At 35.9% G+C, this 17959-nt stretch overlaps 1 protein-coding gene across 3 annotated transcripts in view; it reads left to right on the forward strand.

Moving 5' to 3' along the window:
- magi3b (membrane associated guanylate kinase, WW and PDZ domain containing 3b) overlaps positions 1 to 17959 on the forward strand; it is a 115222-nt gene that overhangs the window by 78230 nt on the left and 19033 nt on the right. For all 3 annotated transcript variants that reach the window (XM_079883134.1, XM_079883133.1, XM_079883135.1), the window contains exons 3-8: positions 578 to 697; positions 6149 to 6355; positions 11336 to 11522; positions 13047 to 13126; positions 15328 to 15385; positions 15477 to 15589. In XM_079883134.1, coding sequence (XP_079739260.1) covers positions 578 to 697; positions 6149 to 6355; positions 11336 to 11522; positions 13047 to 13126; positions 15328 to 15385; positions 15477 to 15589 — 765 coding nt within the window. The remainder of the gene's footprint in view (positions 1 to 577; positions 698 to 6148; positions 6356 to 11335; positions 11523 to 13046; positions 13127 to 15327; positions 15386 to 15476; positions 15590 to 17959) is intronic.

Consider the following 17959-nt stretch of genomic DNA (forward strand, 5'->3'; position numbering starts at 1 on the left):
AGATTACTACACTGCAGACATTTTTTTTCAAAAGTGTCAAATGCTTCAGAGACTGAATCTCATTGTACAGTCTGTGCACACTTTCCACCTCTGTCACCTTCTCCCTTGTGAATAAAGCAATCTGTGACTACACTAGGCTCGAATAACACACTAAATAACACAAGATTTCCTCTGATATGATGTAATATGTTCTTGTTCTACTCAGTTTGTCTAATACTGTACATCTCTGTGTGTTTCCAAACCATTTTCATAGCAATTATGTTAAAGCATGTCATTTTTCATCCTTTAAAGCCTCGCAAATTGCCAATCTTTTTCTAAATCAGTTTTCCGTGTAACCCATCCAGTTTCCAGGTCTTATCTATGGGAGTTTGAGATCAGTTCTATTTACAGTTCTGAATGGAGTGCACTTGTTCTCTAAGGAAATTCTGAAATGCAACCAGGGAATCCAATTTTAATTTTGGTCAATCTGAGGCTGTGTTTAGACAGACACAAAGTTTGCAGCACATGGGATTGTGGGTGTAGGATATTCTTACCAGAACTAGTTTACTGTCACTAATTGTGTTTGTTTTACTGGAAGGTACCACTCGGATGCCCAGAGATGGGGAGGTTCCCGGAGTGGACTATAATTTCATCAGTGTGGGGGATTTTCGCATCCTGGAAGAGAGTGGATTACTGCTGGAGAGCGGAACATATGATGGTATAAAACACACTGTCTATACTGATATTCTTCATACAAACATCCCAAACCATGCACACGAATGATACCTCAGATCATGTGGCTTGTTGTAAAGATGCTAGTTGTTTTCCAAGCCTAGCTGGTAGACGATATACTGTAACGGGTGAAAAATTCACATCGAAAGCAGTTTTTTATTTACAAGAACCAAAGCCTAAAATCTAAGCTTAACCAACACTTAATCACTATTCTTATGCTGCAATATTTCTGGAAATGCACATTTAGTGTTAACATTTGACAGTTGTGTTTTTTACCTGAAGTAAACTCTGACACCAACACCTCTAGGCATTCATTTTGTCCAAAAAGAATTTCATGACAATGCAGCCTCAAAAATGTACTGTATGATGGATTTAGCCTCCAAATCTTACAGGCAGAGTCAGTGAGTCAGTGAGTCAGTTAGCACAGGTTTACACCATACAAACAAGCTTTGCAGAGCTTGAGGCAAACTGCTGAAAAAGTACACATAAGGAAGACAAAAGTCACAGTCTGTTCCCTGTAATGGCTCTTTCCACAAATAGAGATATACTGTATGTGTATATATATTGCAACAAATAGCCAATGAAAGGAGCTGTGTGTGTATGTATGTGCTTATATGCATACACATATTATAATTTATTATATAAAAAATAGTATATTTTGTTATATAATACACAAATATTTGTATTTTTATTTTATGAATTGTTCAAAGAAGTAGACACACATACTACCATTCAAAAGTTTGGCGCCAGTACGATTTTTTTTTATAATTATTACTTTATTCAGCAAGGATGCATTAAATTGATAAAAAAAGTGACAGTATAAAGACATTTATAATGTTACAAAAGATTTATGTTTCAGATTTTCTATTCATCAAAGAATCCTGAAAAAAATGCATAATTTTTTCAACACTGATTAGTAAGAAATGTTTCTTGAGCACCAAATCAGCATATTAGAATGATTTCTTAGAAGACTGGAGTAATGATGCTAAAAGTGTATCACAGGAATAAATTAAATTTTAAAATGTATTAAAATTGAAAAAGTGTTCTTTTAAATTGTAATATTTCATAATATTGTTGTTTTTACTATACTCAAACAAATGCATGCCTTGGTGAGCATAAGGGGCATTTTTAAAAAACATTAAAAATCTTTTGAAAGGTACTATATATATATTTTTTTTCAGAGGCCTTACTTTTTCCTTTTTTCTTAAATAATAAAAGCGTTGCGTGTTTGTCCTCCCCTCTGCAGTCTAGTTGGTTTGAATGTCTCTGTCCTGAGAGACAGATAGCGTGCCAGGCGAGTGCATTCACTGTGGCCCCATGTCGATAGTGGGACCAGGGACTCATGCCAGGCAAAGCCTGCTGCGACAGGGAGCCATGCCAATAAGAAATGCCCATATGTGCTCTGTTCTGATCCTAGGACACACAAATGCATGAAAACACACATGCATACTCTAATCCCAGCAAACTGTTCCTCAAAGGAATAGTTCACCCTCAGTTACAATCAGGTTTTACAACATATTTACTTTAGAGCAAGAATGATATGACATTTTACCTTTGATGCAGCTTTATATAGATTTACAACATCTAATGTCTCAATGTGGCCATGCTTGAGAAATAGCAAACAGTTTCTATGCCTTTCTGATTCCCTCATTCCAGTAGTGTGGATAAATTTACAACCCTCAAGGCAGCTTTTAATGTAATCCTGTCTAAGCAAGCTTGGTTGAATTAAGAGTTGATCCTGATCAATAAAGATTTTAGCACTCCTTGTAAGCACACAGAGAATCTCAATGGAGGTGATCTGTAAACATGAATTGGCTGTGGCACAATTCACTGTACTTATTGCCTGTTGAGTCACATATCAACACCATTTTATTCCAATAAATAGATAGATGTTCTCTGCTTACATGGAGTAATTCTCATTGAAAGATCATATATATTGTAAGAGTCTGAATATACATGATAAAAATGTTGGATTAAGAAACTTAAGTCTATTTTTAGGGCAGATAAGTTGTTTAGTGACATATACATGGGGAAAAAATCTGTCTGGACACAAAAATTACATTAAAATGAAATATTTTAAACAGTTTAAATATGCAAATAATGCAAAAAAAATGATTTATGAGACGGAAATATGATGATTATAGCGATTTTAGATGTTTTGTGAGATTCGCTCAAATAAATATTTGTTTACTTTTTTTTTCATGTTTTCTAAATGAATTTGCAGACAATTAGTAATGTATGCTGTATGGTTGCTACTTTGGTCCACTTATGTTGTGTAAAGCCTATAAACCTCTGTTATCTGTCCATATCTATCTATTTTGGCTGCACTTTATGTGCACCAAAATATTTTTGACATCATTAAGAGAACGCTGGGACAACGTTCACCTCGTTCTCAGATTATATGGCTCTCTGCAGATTACTGGTGACAGATCACGCTGTAAATCTGCTCAGATACTGAGAGTAGCACATACCTTTATGATTCTGTCATGGTTAGTGCATATGGGGTGATTAATCAGGCTTACAGCTAGGGGTGGGCGATATGGCAATCACAATTCTTTTCAGGCAGAATCACAATCCACAAGTCTTTTTTATGTTGGATTTTAAGACTGTTTTGCAAAGCACTGAGCAGTGCAGCCAAACTAATTTCCCTATTTTAAAAAAATTAACCTTACAAGATAACAGAATAAAAAAGAAAAACAATGACAGACCATAGACCAAAGCAGGGGTGGGCGATACGACCAAAACCTTATTTTACTTTATTTCATTATTTGATCTTTTTTTTAATTTTTATATTGCCCTTTAAGTAGCCTACTTGCGTGGTTTGACAGGTTTTTAGTTTGCGCACGCTTCAGGTGTACACGCTCAGCTTATGTTAGAACAGCGTGCAAATAAAAGTTTAACTTGCAAGACTTTAACACACATGCAAATCATAAACTTTCGTGATGGCGAAGAATTGTAATGTCTTGTGAGTGCAACACTACCGCTGTGTTACTAAATGTGATATGAATGAATGTTACATTGTATAGTATGTTGGGATGGTGGTGTCAGAGCTGCAACTGATGAATGTGCGCTGTAACATGATACTATGATCTCTCTTCAAACGCAGCTCGTGGAGACAATTTAATCGTTCACAATCGATTAAACCCTTACAGTATAATGCAGCCTAGCATTTATTTCAAACCATGTTGTTCTTATAATAAAATAAGGTATGGTATAAAAAGGTTTCAGTCTTCCAATTTGGAAGTCTGACATCAAGCAGTCTATTTGAGTTTTCTTAGTAACTATTCCAAGTCGTATGTAATGTGCCATTAGCATCTAGTGCTGTTGTAGTCCAGACCAAGGCCAGTGTGTGTTGAGACCAAGACAAGATCAAGACTTTTGTGGTGTTTGAGACCGAGACAAGACTGGCCTTGAGTTCTGCAACACTGTTAGCATCACATCTATTCTTGCGTTGAAATGTTTGGAATTTTTTTGTTTTTTAAAAGAAGTCTCTTATATTCATCACCAAGGCTGCATTTATTTGATCAAGATTCAGTAAAAACTGTAATATTGTGAAAAATGATTACAATTTGATATAACTGTTTTCTGTTTGAATACATTTTAAAAAGTAATTTCTTCTTGTGAAGGCAAAGCTAGAATTTTCAGCAGCCATTACTTCAGATTAGGGCTGATGATCGATGTTCCAATTCGATTCGATTTCGATTCGATATATATATTTCAAATGCATACAATGAATAGACTTTGAGGATTTTGATGCAAGATAAAAAATGTATGCAGAAAATTGGACAAGTCAGAACAGTTGCATGCCTTGATCAAACAGGATCAGGTTATTTTATGTGTAAGATAAAACAAACATAAAATCTCACAGCATTAGTTGTAACATGGAGGCTGCAAGCCTATGAACAGTGTATGAAAACTAACACTGGCTTTTGGGTGGTAGATAAATAAATATAGAAAAAAATCGATTTGTGGCCTTTGAGAATCTATTTTGAATCGACCACATTTTAAAAAACGATTCATCGAAAAATCATCATTAAAAGACATCATTAAAATGGTGGTGCTCAAGAAACATTTCTTGTTATTATCAATGTTGAAAACAGTTTAATCAAAAATCAAACTGAAATCATCTGCTTGATATTTTTGTGTAAAACCGTGATATATGCTACTGTTAAAAAAGTTTGGGGTAAGTACGATAAAAAAAAATGTTTAGGCTTGCTTGCCACTTAACAAAGTTCAACTGTTGTTGGTTGTTCGAAATGTTGTTCAGACAACCTTACTGTCTAATTGTGCTGATTTTCTTCACCATAATAATCTGCAAACTGGATCGGAATTTATCCTGATTTTAAAATGTGTCTCTCAGTGAGACTATAGTCTTGGTAACATGCTGTTTTCGCATGATGACGCACATAATGTATAACAAATGTTGTGGTAGCAGCACAAACACTTTCATTACGCTGTGACACTGGAAAGAAGGAGATCCATTTGTATCATGAAGAGAGACAGAGAGGGAAGGAGTGAATATTCTTCACTGCAGGTGAGCGAAGTTGTCAACAGTAGTTAATTGCTTGTGAAAAAGCCTATTCCCACGGTTTCAGTTTCTATTTGCTAATTAAACTCTTTATAATTTACAAGCTAAAAAGAAGAGGATTAATCTTTCGACTGATTACAAGGATTATATTTTACATTGGCAAAAGATGAAAATGTGACCTTAAAAAGCTGTTTTTCTTTTTCTTAAACAGACGCTAATGATTTCTAGGGGCAGCATATTTATTTTCAGGATGAAGGGAGCGAAGAAACAAAACAACAAATTTGTATAATTTAAATTAATCTGTGTATAATTGGTGAAGGTTGAATGGTTGATTTGAAAAGATGCCTTTCCATTGACTGAATCTAATCATACTGAGAGTGATTTATTTAGTCGTACATCAAGAGGGAATGATGAACAACCCTTCAACCCCCCCACACACACATAAATTAACATTTACCATCAAATTAGAAATTAATTTAAATGCATTCTGCTGCTCCACTGATTGGCTGTACCATTGTTTCTGATGCATATTAATGAACTGAATTTTGCATGAGAAGATAGTGGGAAAAGTTTCATTACTGAATCCAGTGGTGAGTGTAATTACTTTCAAGGCGCCACTGAATGGAAAGCATAACATTTCACACTGCATATTGGATAGTCGACACCTAGATCTACGTTCTTGAGGAAGCTGGAACTGAGGAAGAAAGCGGAGGTAGCGATAAAGCAGATTTGCACGCAGCTGCTGTCCCAGTGTTACCAAATCAGCTGTTTCGTCAAACTAAACTATTTGTGGCTTTATAAATCAAAGCTTTTATGTAGCAGAAATGTTACACAAACCCTCACAAGTATCTATTTTTATGACTTTTTTTAAAGATGTCATGAATCCAAATAAGTTCTTTACTTCTTCAGGTAACTTCTATGGCACACCCAAACCTCCTGCGGAGCCAAACTTGGTTCAGCCTGACCTGGTTGACCAGGTTCTGTTTGAGGAGGATTATGGCTCCGAAGTCCAACGAAAGCGAACCACCTCTGTCAGTAAGATGGACCGCAAGGACAGCGTGGTCCCTGAGGAGGAAGAGGATGAAGAACGGCCACAGCTCCCAAATGGCATCCCAGGTCAGTGGATGGACTGTAATGTGTGTGTGCTTGTGTCAACCACAATCTGTATGACTGCAGAGACAGATTTCAGTCTAAGAATTAGTCACCCATACTGATACAGACTGTGCATCATTTTCTTTATGTCAAAACTTGCAATATACATCTTAGGACTTCGGCCCAGTGTTATTTTAGTAATATTTATATACTATTATATTATTTATTCATATTTTGAATTAACTTTTATATTTATATATTCAGTTTTTATTTTAAGTGTTGTTTAGGATTTTCCTATGTGAATAAAATATTTTAGCTTAAATTTTATTTTATTTTATTTTTCATAATTTTAGTGCTTCAACATTTATTTTAGATTTTCCTCTAATATTAATATTGTATTTTTCTACCAGTTCTTTATTTAAAGTAGTCATACTGCAGGATTGTGACCCAAAATATGTGAAACTGTCAGAACTTTATTGGAAATTAAGATTCATCACAAAGACGATTGGCTATCGGGGAGCATGTCAAATGAAGTGATCAAAGACTGCTGATTTTGCCCTACAAGAAAGATATCTTTAATATTCCTGAAATTTGTCTCAGACAGCAGATCTTTTCCAAACTTGATGTGTGCTTCAGGCTTTAACCTGCAGTCTGCTTTACTCATGTGCAAATGATCAGTCTGAGGCCTTACATGATCTCTCAGAGAGGATCCTTGTCCTTTACTCAAGGAGAACTCAGCACCGAAAGGCAAGCTTTGCTTAAAAAAGAGCCAAACCCTCTGCTCACATGCTCTCATTAGTTCACAGTATAACCTTATAATCCTTTTGAGATCAGCGGTTGTGCTTTCAAGGCTCGAGGCCTGAAATTGATGCTCTATTTGTATACTACAGTACTTCAGTGTTGCATTTGGTAAGCGAGTCACTGCTCCATAATGGCTTGCTTAATGCGTGAATGATTCATGTCTATGACCCTGGTCTGGATCTGCTTTAAACATAAATGAGCTGGTTAGATGTTTACAGGGCTTTAACTTTTTAACCCTTGCTTTTGACTTTATACTGTATAAGCCACTAGTGTACCCAGGAGGAACCCAGCTTATACCCTCAGTTTTTTTGTTTTTTTTTTTGCCTTAAATTATGTTCTTATACTATTCTTTTGTTGTGTAAATCTGTATATACGATGTGTGGAATATAAAGGTGTATAAACTGATTTATAAACTTTCAGGCCTTGAGTTTCACCAACATAAAGTACCATGGCAATTATTTGATCAAATTACTATTGTATTTCCATCTAATACCATGGAACCTCTACAGTACCCTTGTTTAATCTTTCTGTGGATATGGTTGCCTTCTCTTAGCCTCCTTGACACAGTTGTTGTTTCCTGCTATTAATTAAAAGCGGTTGTGTTTGTATAGCCATTAGGGCTGTCAAAATTGCTCAAAAATGACGTTCGAATATTCCCTCTAAAAAAACACATATATTCGAACTATTCGAACATCTGGTTGCGCATTTTGTCAATGACGCACATTACGTCAATAACAGGACAAATTAATACAAAGAGACATAACTACTTGTATAGGTAGTTTATTTAAGTTTAAACATATTTGACAACGTATTACCTACACAAAAACAAGTAAATCACCTAATGGCCAAGACCGCAGACCTCACTCTCGCTCACACGCATTCGAATTTAGAATATTCGTTGACAGCCCTAATAGCCATGTTTGACTGCTGGGACTGGTGAGGTCTTTCCTCCCAGCATTGGCATAAGCCAGTGAAGAGGGAATAGTTGTTGAATATTCACTGAAGTAAGTAGTCCCTTGGCTCATGTTAAAAGAGTCATTTAACGGGGAGTGTCCTCGCTGCAGAATAGTGTCCTATTTGCTCTAAAGGCTTTCTGCCACTTCAAGTGTGTTTAAAGAGAGGGAAAATGGCAGTGAATTAGTTATCATGCATGCACACACATATTTACTGCTTTTACATACAAACACAGAGAGCTGATGTTACCACGGGCATTTCTTCCTATGCTGTAGCCATTTTTTTAAGCTCTTGTCATATTACTGCATCAAATAATGTACATTTAGTCAATTTTCAGATTTTGAATGATGTGTAAATCAATGCAGAATCCATCAGATTAGAGCTTGCACAGGGTTCTCAAGTCTCACGCATTCATTGGCCGTGAGACACACAATTCAACCAGTTCACACGCTCACACGCCACACCGTGTATTTCTCACGCTAAAAAGGCAATGTCAACCAAGTTGTCCTGCAAGCTTTATATATAACGTTGTATACGAGGCGCGGGCACACAAAGTGAAGTTTTCTGCCGCCAGCACGTATCTCGGCCAGATTGCGTTCGTTAATAGGCAACACAGATGCGCGAACACACGAAAGTTGATATAGATTTTATATAGCGCCTTTAAAAGTAACATCTCAAAGCGCTTTACATAAAAATATGAAATTAAAAAGATACACATAGGCAGTACTACTGCAGTTTTACTGCAGGCAGTAAAAAACTAACCAAACAATTAAAGTAAAAAGTCAATAAAATAGCAAGCATAGTAATGACATGAATCACACAAACGCTACCCTAAAAAAGTACGTTTTAAGGGACGATTTAAAAACACTAAGGGATTCTGCATTTCTAATCTCAGAGGGCAGGGAATTCCACATTTTAGGAGCCAAAGAAGAAAAAGCCCGATCACCCATAGTTTTTAGCCGTGTTGTTTGGACAGTTAGAAGACCAGCTTCAGAGGAGCGTACACAGATGCGCGAACACACGAAAGTTGACGGAACATTCTCGGCCGCCGTACGTTCATTACTAGGTAACCAACAACATCGCGCGAACACTCGTGAATGATGGAGAAGGTAAGCTGGAAAAAAGCTCGTCTAACATTTTTAGGCTAGAACATTTAATATATAGCCCATCGTATACATTATTATTGATGCAGTCAAAAACTCTACAACTATTTTGCAACCAGGCCAGAAGCTTTGGCTCAGTTTGGCTAGCTTACGTTATCTGAAACTAAGGGAAATGTTAGTGGGTATGGAAAGGAATGAAGATGTATTTCTTCATTTTATTTTAAATAAATTTAAATGTATTTATTTTATTTTAAATTATATATTATACTGTATTAATCTTTCTAGTTACATTAAGGCTACATGTATTAAAGCAGAGTGCTCTGGGTAATATTTTATATCCTGTCAAAACATACATTAATCATTGCCATTGCATTTGTATTTTTCAAACACTTACAACACAAAACACATTTCATAAGCTGGAGTGTGTACTCTTGTGTACACACACAAACACACACACACACACACACACACACACACACACACACACACACACACACACACACACACACACACACACACACACACACACAACACACACACACACACACACACACACACACACACACACACACACACACACACACACACACACACACACACACACACACACTTAATAATACTCTAATATGTCATTTGTTCACAATGTCCCACCACACAATAAATCATTATACCATTTCGACTAGACACATTCAAAATGCAAAAAGATTTGTTTTTCAAAACTGTTTGGAGAAATTTGTTACATTTTTGTATAACTTATTTGTAATTTTGAAATATAACATTAAAGAGTATATTTGATGTGATGAATTGCTCTGTCATTTATCAGATTTACCAATTGTTATAATTTCAATTTGTGCTGGTTAATTTGGGTAAAATTGGGGGGCGGAGACAGGTGGGGGCGTGGCTCCATTATGGCTCCTCCCCCAACCACATGTGATCTCACTCCAAGCTTTTGATAAAACTTGAGAACCCTGTTGCAGTTTTCTAAATTAGTAATGCTTGCTAAGATACCTTAAATCCTATTGCATGCTAATAACCAAGTCAAATGTTATTTTTATTGCACTTTTCAGAATACTGTTTTAAAGCCGCTTTGCAGAAAAGCATGATGTTAATGTTTGTAATATCTTAATATTTTCATGCCTTATTGTCACATTTTGCAGATTAGAGCTGGGAAATAATATAGTTTATATATATATATATATATAGTTTGTGACGATTAAAACAGTCAAGTAGTTGAGTTAAACGAATTGTTTGACTGAATGATTCAATGACTCTTTAAGACAATGATTTGGCGGTTTCAGTTTCATATTTAAAAGTATCTTTTCAATTTAGATGAGGGGCTGAGAGAGTGACGAAACCTGAATGTTGTTCAATATAGTTTACATTTTGTGAAGATATAATCACTAAGCCTTTTGTTTGCTATATAGTATATTGCTTTACATGAGTATACTGTATGTTTGCGGATTAAGTAGGATGTACAATATATATAACTTTCAATATATTAATATAGTTTAGCCTAATTTTTTTATGATATTACAATCAGGCAGTTTGACATTTGCTATATATTTTTAGCAAGAGGTTTACGTTTATATATGTGTGTGTGTGTGTGTGTGTATATATATATATATATGCAAATATGATACACAATTGAAAACTTGAATAATAAATCATTTTTGTTAATAATAATTTAATTATATCATTAAATTGAGGCTATATATTTTTGCTGCTATATTATGTTTTATTAACAAAGTTCGGGAAGAGCACGTTCAGATAATTAAACCTAATTAAACACATGTGGAGCACATTCAGAATAATCAAACCTAATTTGACACGAGTGGAGCACACTCCGTTAATCAACCCAATCAACGAGTTAAGAGGTGTATATATACAGCAAACTTGCCTCCGTTCATTGACAGTTTAACAGCATCCCTCCACCACCCCAGTTCCTCACTTCTAGTCCTAAATACTCTTACAGCCCTCCCCCGGACAGCACCCCAAATACGCATGATCTTTACTCTGTTTAATTGATGTTACTGTGAAGTACCTGAAACAGGAAAAGATCTTGCTTGCGCACCATCCTACTTTGACATGCAAAATATCACCCGCCTTAGTTTTGCATTATACTTTTTTATCTTCTTTCCTTCTGTAGAGAGGACAGAGGAGTGGAGGAAAGCTGTGCCCAGCTACACTCAGTCCAGTGGTGGAGGCAGTGCAGGAGGCAGTGGGACACTGGAGCTCCGCACCTGGAGCTCTTTACCCAGAGACGACAGCCTGGAGCCCCTGCCCTACAACTGGGAAATGGCCTACACAGAGACGGGCATGGTCTACTTCATAGAGTGAGTGTGTGGCCATAAGAGGAGAGATTTAGCCTTTGTGACTTTATTAACTGCATGAGGTCTGTTGCTGTCACCTTCTGGTTTACCGCGTTCATAAATAAGACCTGTTCATAGCATTGAGAATATTGTATTTGAAAGGTGAATTTCAACGTTCAGTTACATGATAATATTTGAGAGTAATTTTCAGTAATAATTTTGAATTATAAAAATAATATATTTTGTGTTATTAAATCTATTTATTCTGTAAATAAATATTAATAATATCCATTATAGACTTCCTTTTGGATACTTTGAACCAAATGTCTGTCTACCCTTGAACCGAATGTATACCTTGAAGTGTTGATGATTTTTTTTTATTGTTGTCACATTGCTTAATGCCGTCTGATTTGACACACTGTATATTGTTTTCTGTGTTCATTATTGTTTTGTCATATGATATTTGATTCACTATACACAATACCACAGGATATTCTTTTGTTTGTTTTTTGTGTTTTGTTTTGCATTTATAATGCTACTGTAGTATTACTGCAGAGTGTTTTCATTTTTTTTTATTGCCGGAGGCTCTTAAAGTGATATTTTGATGCAGTAGTAGTATGCAAAGACATTATATGTAAATTGTATATTCATACAAAGGTTTTATTTACTGTTTTTAAATTTGCTGCCCGATATTCCCTTTTTTAAGCAACAATATTTGTTCGCAGGCAGCGCATTTTCCCCTCCATAGCACTGCTGCCAAGATTCTTTTCAGGTCGAATCACAAACTTCATCAACATAGTATTCCAATTTCTATTTTCACAAACAGCATACTTTATCACTTTCTCTCCCCGTCTTGCTGATATCTGATGTTTTTCTCACTTTTTCTCAAAGTAGTGTTGCTTTTAAAAGTCAAGAGCAGAGCTGTCAGAACAGAATAAATATAGCTCGCAGTGTGGCCTAGATGCTCTTTAAAGAACAGAGTCAAAGTTCTGTTTCTGTGTGTGCGTTTGGGGTCGCAATCATAAATATTTTAGTGGTTCCAAACATTTTCCAGTTCAGTTTATAAGACTCATAACTACAGTCCATTAAAAATCTCACACTCTTTGACCTGCCAAGACTTTGTAATGCGACTTTCTTTGACGCATCACATTAGCCCAAATCAGCAGTTCTCAAACTGTTAAGTTAATGCAATGGGAAAAATAGACCTAAATGATACAATTATTGATAAAAAGCACTAACATTGAATTAATCGACTAATTGTTCTGTTCATAACAATGAATTGGCTAATTATGGTAGCATACATTTTAAAATAAAGTATTTCTGCGGTTTCGATTTAATAACGTAACTCATTTGCATCAGTCAACATTCAATGCTAGCGATTAGTCAGTTCATGAAGGTTCATTAGCTGAAAGTAGCAGTCTAGTTTATTTTAATGAAATAAGAACAAAACAGTCTAGCAAAATGATGGTGAGTTGGGGTGTTAGGTAGTCTGCAATTTTAGTTATATATACACGTATTTTATCTAATTACATTTTTTTTGTTTCATAGCCACAACACAAAGTCGACTACGTGGTTGGACCCTCGGCTGGTCAAAAAAGCCAAGCCCCCTGAAAAGTGTGAGGATGGAGGTGAATCATTGCATCTACAAATACATGAAGCTCCTGTATGACAGATACATGCAAATAGAAATTCAGTTGCATTCTATCAGATGTGTGCAGCCTTCCACATTCACATGCCGGCACACATAGCAGAGGGCATGATTGCGTAACCTCATCTGAATGCATTCCCTTCCTCTAGCCTTGTCACATACACACATAAGCACACATGATGTCTAACAAAATGAAGCCGCTCTTTTAGCCAGTTTTATAGTCCTGTGCTATATGCTCACTGGTGCACAATACTTTTCTTTGAGTGTGTGTGTGAAGCTCTCTGTAGCGTGAACAGCTTTTTTCCCCCTTCTCATTAGTTCATTTGGGCATAATGTACGTACGGCAGAGGACACACACACACACACACACACACACACACACACACACACACACACACACACACACACACACACACACACACACACACACACACACACACACACACACACACACACACACACACACACACACACACACACACAAAGCGTAGCTGTTTATTTAAATATTTCCTTTCAAAACATGCAATCTTTTGAAGTCTCATATATCATATATATATATATATATATATATATATAATTATTATTATTATTATTTTTTTAGATATATATAAGTGTCAGAGGTATTGTGCTTTAATTGATCTGATTTGTTTTGTTTTTATTGTTGTTTACAAAATTTTGTTTACTGAAATCTTATGACACATTATTAAGCACTATAGGTTGTTTTGCTTGTTTAGGTTAGCATTATAAAATATGTATTTTTATAAAAAATGTTAAATACATCTTACATACCCTAGAGATATTCTCCATTATTAAATAAATATGTTAGGAACACAGATTATATATTTGAAACAGAATTAAGGTTTCTATTTGGAAAAAGTTATGTAATAAAATAGTGATTGCATTAAATGTTATAGTAATGTAATGCTGCAGAAATGTTGTAAACATTTAAATATATAAAACATATTAAACATGCAAAATAAATATAATTTACTAATTTAATTATAATTTCAATACTTTGCTCTCTAAATGTTGCTAATTGGTCATTTATTAATTTTTTTGGTCATTTTTATTTATTTAATTATCCCCACCTCCCCCCTCAAAAGTCAATATATAATGTTAGTTAAAGGAGAACTCCGGTCAATTTTAACATTGAGCTCATTTTTGTGTAAATTTGGAGTGCTGTCAGTACAGAGAACAACGACAAAAATCGGTGTTGCCTACACCGTGTTATCCTCTTTTTAAAATTTGCACCCTGTTGACTTCAATGGGGCAAGTTTTAAACCTGCTTTTAGCCTCTTAACATCCTTGATGTGTCATTACAAGTGCACAGCCATGTGAGTGATTCCTTCAGAGTCAACACGCGGTGAATCTGACTGCAGTAGATGTGAAAGATATGAATAAAAATGATGTTATTTCAGCCAGCGCACATACCTGTATTTACATCCTGTATTTAAGTCCACAGTGATCGATTGTCGAGTTTGGGCGCATGATCGTACGTACTAAACCTATGCGCGTGAACTCGACAATCGACTACTGTGGACTTCAGCCGAAAACAGGATGTAAATACAGGTATTTGCGCTGGCTGAAATTTCATCATTTTTATTCATATCTTGCACATCTACTGCAGTCAGATTCACCGCGTGTTGACTCTGAAGGAATCACTCACATGGCTGGGCACTTGTAATGACACATCAAGGATGTTAAGAGGCTAAAAGCAGGTTTAAAACTTGCCCCATTGAAGTCAACAGGGTGCAGATTTTAAAAAGAGGATAACACGGTGTAGGCAACACCGATTTTTGCCGTTGTTCTCTGTACTGACAGCACTCCAAATTTACAAAAAAATGAGCTCAATGTTAAAATTGACCGGAGTTCTCCTTTAACGTGACATTTTTGCACCAAACAAAAACAGTCATAATTTAGCTTACGACCATTTCACACCCTCTGTAACAGCCTTATACCAACCAGGCTACTTTTAGGTAAATACCGTAGCTTTGTTATGATTGGCTAACCCATGAAAGTTCAGAGTATTATTACATTCAAAAGATCAAGGAAATTTGATTCTCATGATATGACCTCTTTAAAATGTTGCATGCTGTTGTTAATGATGTAGCGGCAGCCAGAAGCGTGTGCGTTTGTGTGGATTTGCATATAAACACAATGCTCTCATTCCTTCATCATTAGAACTTCCGTACGGATGGGAGGAGATTGATGACCCGCAGTACGGCACATACTACGTTGAGTAAGTGTTATGATATGATTGTATTTGTTTTTTATGCTTATTAAAGTATAGGTTAGCGATGTACTTACAAAGTTTCTCTTGTCTTCCTCAGTCACGTAAACCAGAGAACCCAGTTTGAAAATCCAGTTCTAGAGGCCAAGAGGAAACTCGGTTTGGACACTGCAGTTGCGACCCAGACCCAACAGAGGGCAGCACCTCCCCCAGGTACAAGCGCACACCTCCCCATCTGTGAATTTTAACTGAGTTTATGAGTGTAAAGGAAACCGCAAAGACACTCAGCATGTTAGAATTTCCCGACAGCAGCCCGGAGACAAACACACGGGCTGCTCGCTGTGTGAATGATTGTGTGTGTGAGGGAAAGAGGACAGAAAGATAAGATTAAAGAACAGTGAGTCATCTGCCATTCTCAATATGATGAATTAAAGATTCTTCCATTACACTGGATGCATTATAGATGTGTTTGAGCATGTGCGCAAAAAAAAAAAAAAAACCTGAGGAAGAGAGAGTGCTGTTTTAGGGTGAATGGATGGAGATATAAATGTTATAGAGATTGCTTTGCAGCACATCACAGGCTGCATTAACATAAAAGAGAACATTAGCATCCATCACGCATTCGCATTGCCTCTCTTTGATCAGTCCCTATCTAAAACATGGCTTTACTTCTTCATATTCATTCTGAATTTCTGGAAACAGTGACTGCTGTCCATTCGGGCCAGTAAATCCATATCTACTGAAGTGAACTGTGATTATCGAAGCAGAGATGACAGTAACAGCAGGGAAAAGGATGACACATGAGTCTGAGGGCTTTGATTGGATGGAGCCTAGTGTAAAATAGACCCTCTATTCAGTCATTATGGGTTGAGGGAAGGACAAGGGGGAAAAGCACGTTTTCTTTTACTTTACTGAGACGGTCAGTTACCATGGCAGTGGTGAGACAAGTTTTAGTGCATTAGATAACAAAACCACAAATCAAGTGCCATCTACAGACACATGACTTGAGCTTTCTCAGAAATATGTTCACCAACATGATTTTAGTGGATTGCCCCTCACATCCAAGTGTTATATCAATTTTGAAGCGTATATATTTTTTTTTTACTGTTTAAAACGTTTTGCAAACTTTGTGACGTTCCTAAATTTTTACGGTTTATAAATATTACCATAATATTTAGTAGATTACAGTACCGTTCAAAAGTTTGGGGTCAGTATGTTTATTCAAAAATTAATAGATTTATTTAGCAAGGATGCATTAAAATGATCAAAAATGACAGTGCAGACATTTATGATTTTAGAAAATATTTCCATTTCAAATAAAGGCTGTTTCTATTCATCAAAGAATCCTTGGAAAATACGGTTTCCACAAAAAATATTAAGCAGCACAACTGTTTTTAACATTGATAATAATCATAAATGTTTCTTGAGCATCAAATCAGCATATTAGAATGATTTCTGAAGGATTACGTGACACTGAAGACTGGAGTAATGATGCTGAAAATTAAATAAATTACATTAAAAAATATATTAAAATAGAAAACAGTTATTTTAAACTGTAATAATATTTCACAATATTAATGTTTTACTGTTGGTGAGCAGAAGAGACTTCTTTCATAAACAATAGAACAATTTACTGACCCCAAACTTGAGTGGTAGTATGAATAGAACAAAAATATACACTATTTGTGATTTATAATTATTTTACATAACCTACTTAATTGTTATACTTATATTTAGAATGTTAAAAACAAAAATATTAATATAATAACATTGATTGTTTTATATATATATATATATATATATATAAAACATATTTATATATAACATATTAACACATAAAAGTACATATTAATATATTTTCATATTCTATTAATATAAGGATAAAGTTAAGCGAACTAACAATTGGTTGCAGGTACAATAGGTGGCACTAACTGACAACTAAAGTTACTTTTGGTTAAGGGATGTGGCCCTATCGTAGCGATGTAAGCCGTTTCGGACACACAGAAGTTTCCCATGTCTTTGAGTCTTGCTTGTACAATTTTCAAAACCCATTCACTATCATCATTTCCTCTTTTTTCTCTATTCTTCACGCACACGCACACGCACGCGCACGCGCACGCGCACACACACACACACACACACACACACACACACACACACACACACACACACACACACACACACACACACACACACACACGTCTGGTTCACTATCTTTGTGGGGACTCTCCATAGACGTAATGGTTTTTATACTGTACAAACTGTATATTCTGTCCCCTTACACTGCCCCTGCCCCTAAACCTACCCATCACAGGAAACATTCTGCATTTTTACTTTCTCAAAACAACTCATCCTGTGTGATTTATAAGCCTTTTGAAAAGTGGGGACCGCTGGCTGGTCCCCACAATGTAGGTGATCTCAGGTTTTACTATTCTTATGGGGACATTTGGTCCCCACAATGTAATATAAACAAGGGCACACACACACACACACACACACACACACACACACACACACACACACACACACACACACACACACACACACACACACACAAACTGACGGGCAAACTGTTTCCATCTT

The sequence above is a fragment of the Squalius cephalus genome, assembly GCF_949319135.1.
Source record: "Squalius cephalus genome assembly, chromosome: 10".
NCBI classification, from domain to species: domain Eukaryota; kingdom Metazoa; phylum Chordata; class Actinopteri; order Cypriniformes; family Leuciscidae; genus Squalius; species Squalius cephalus.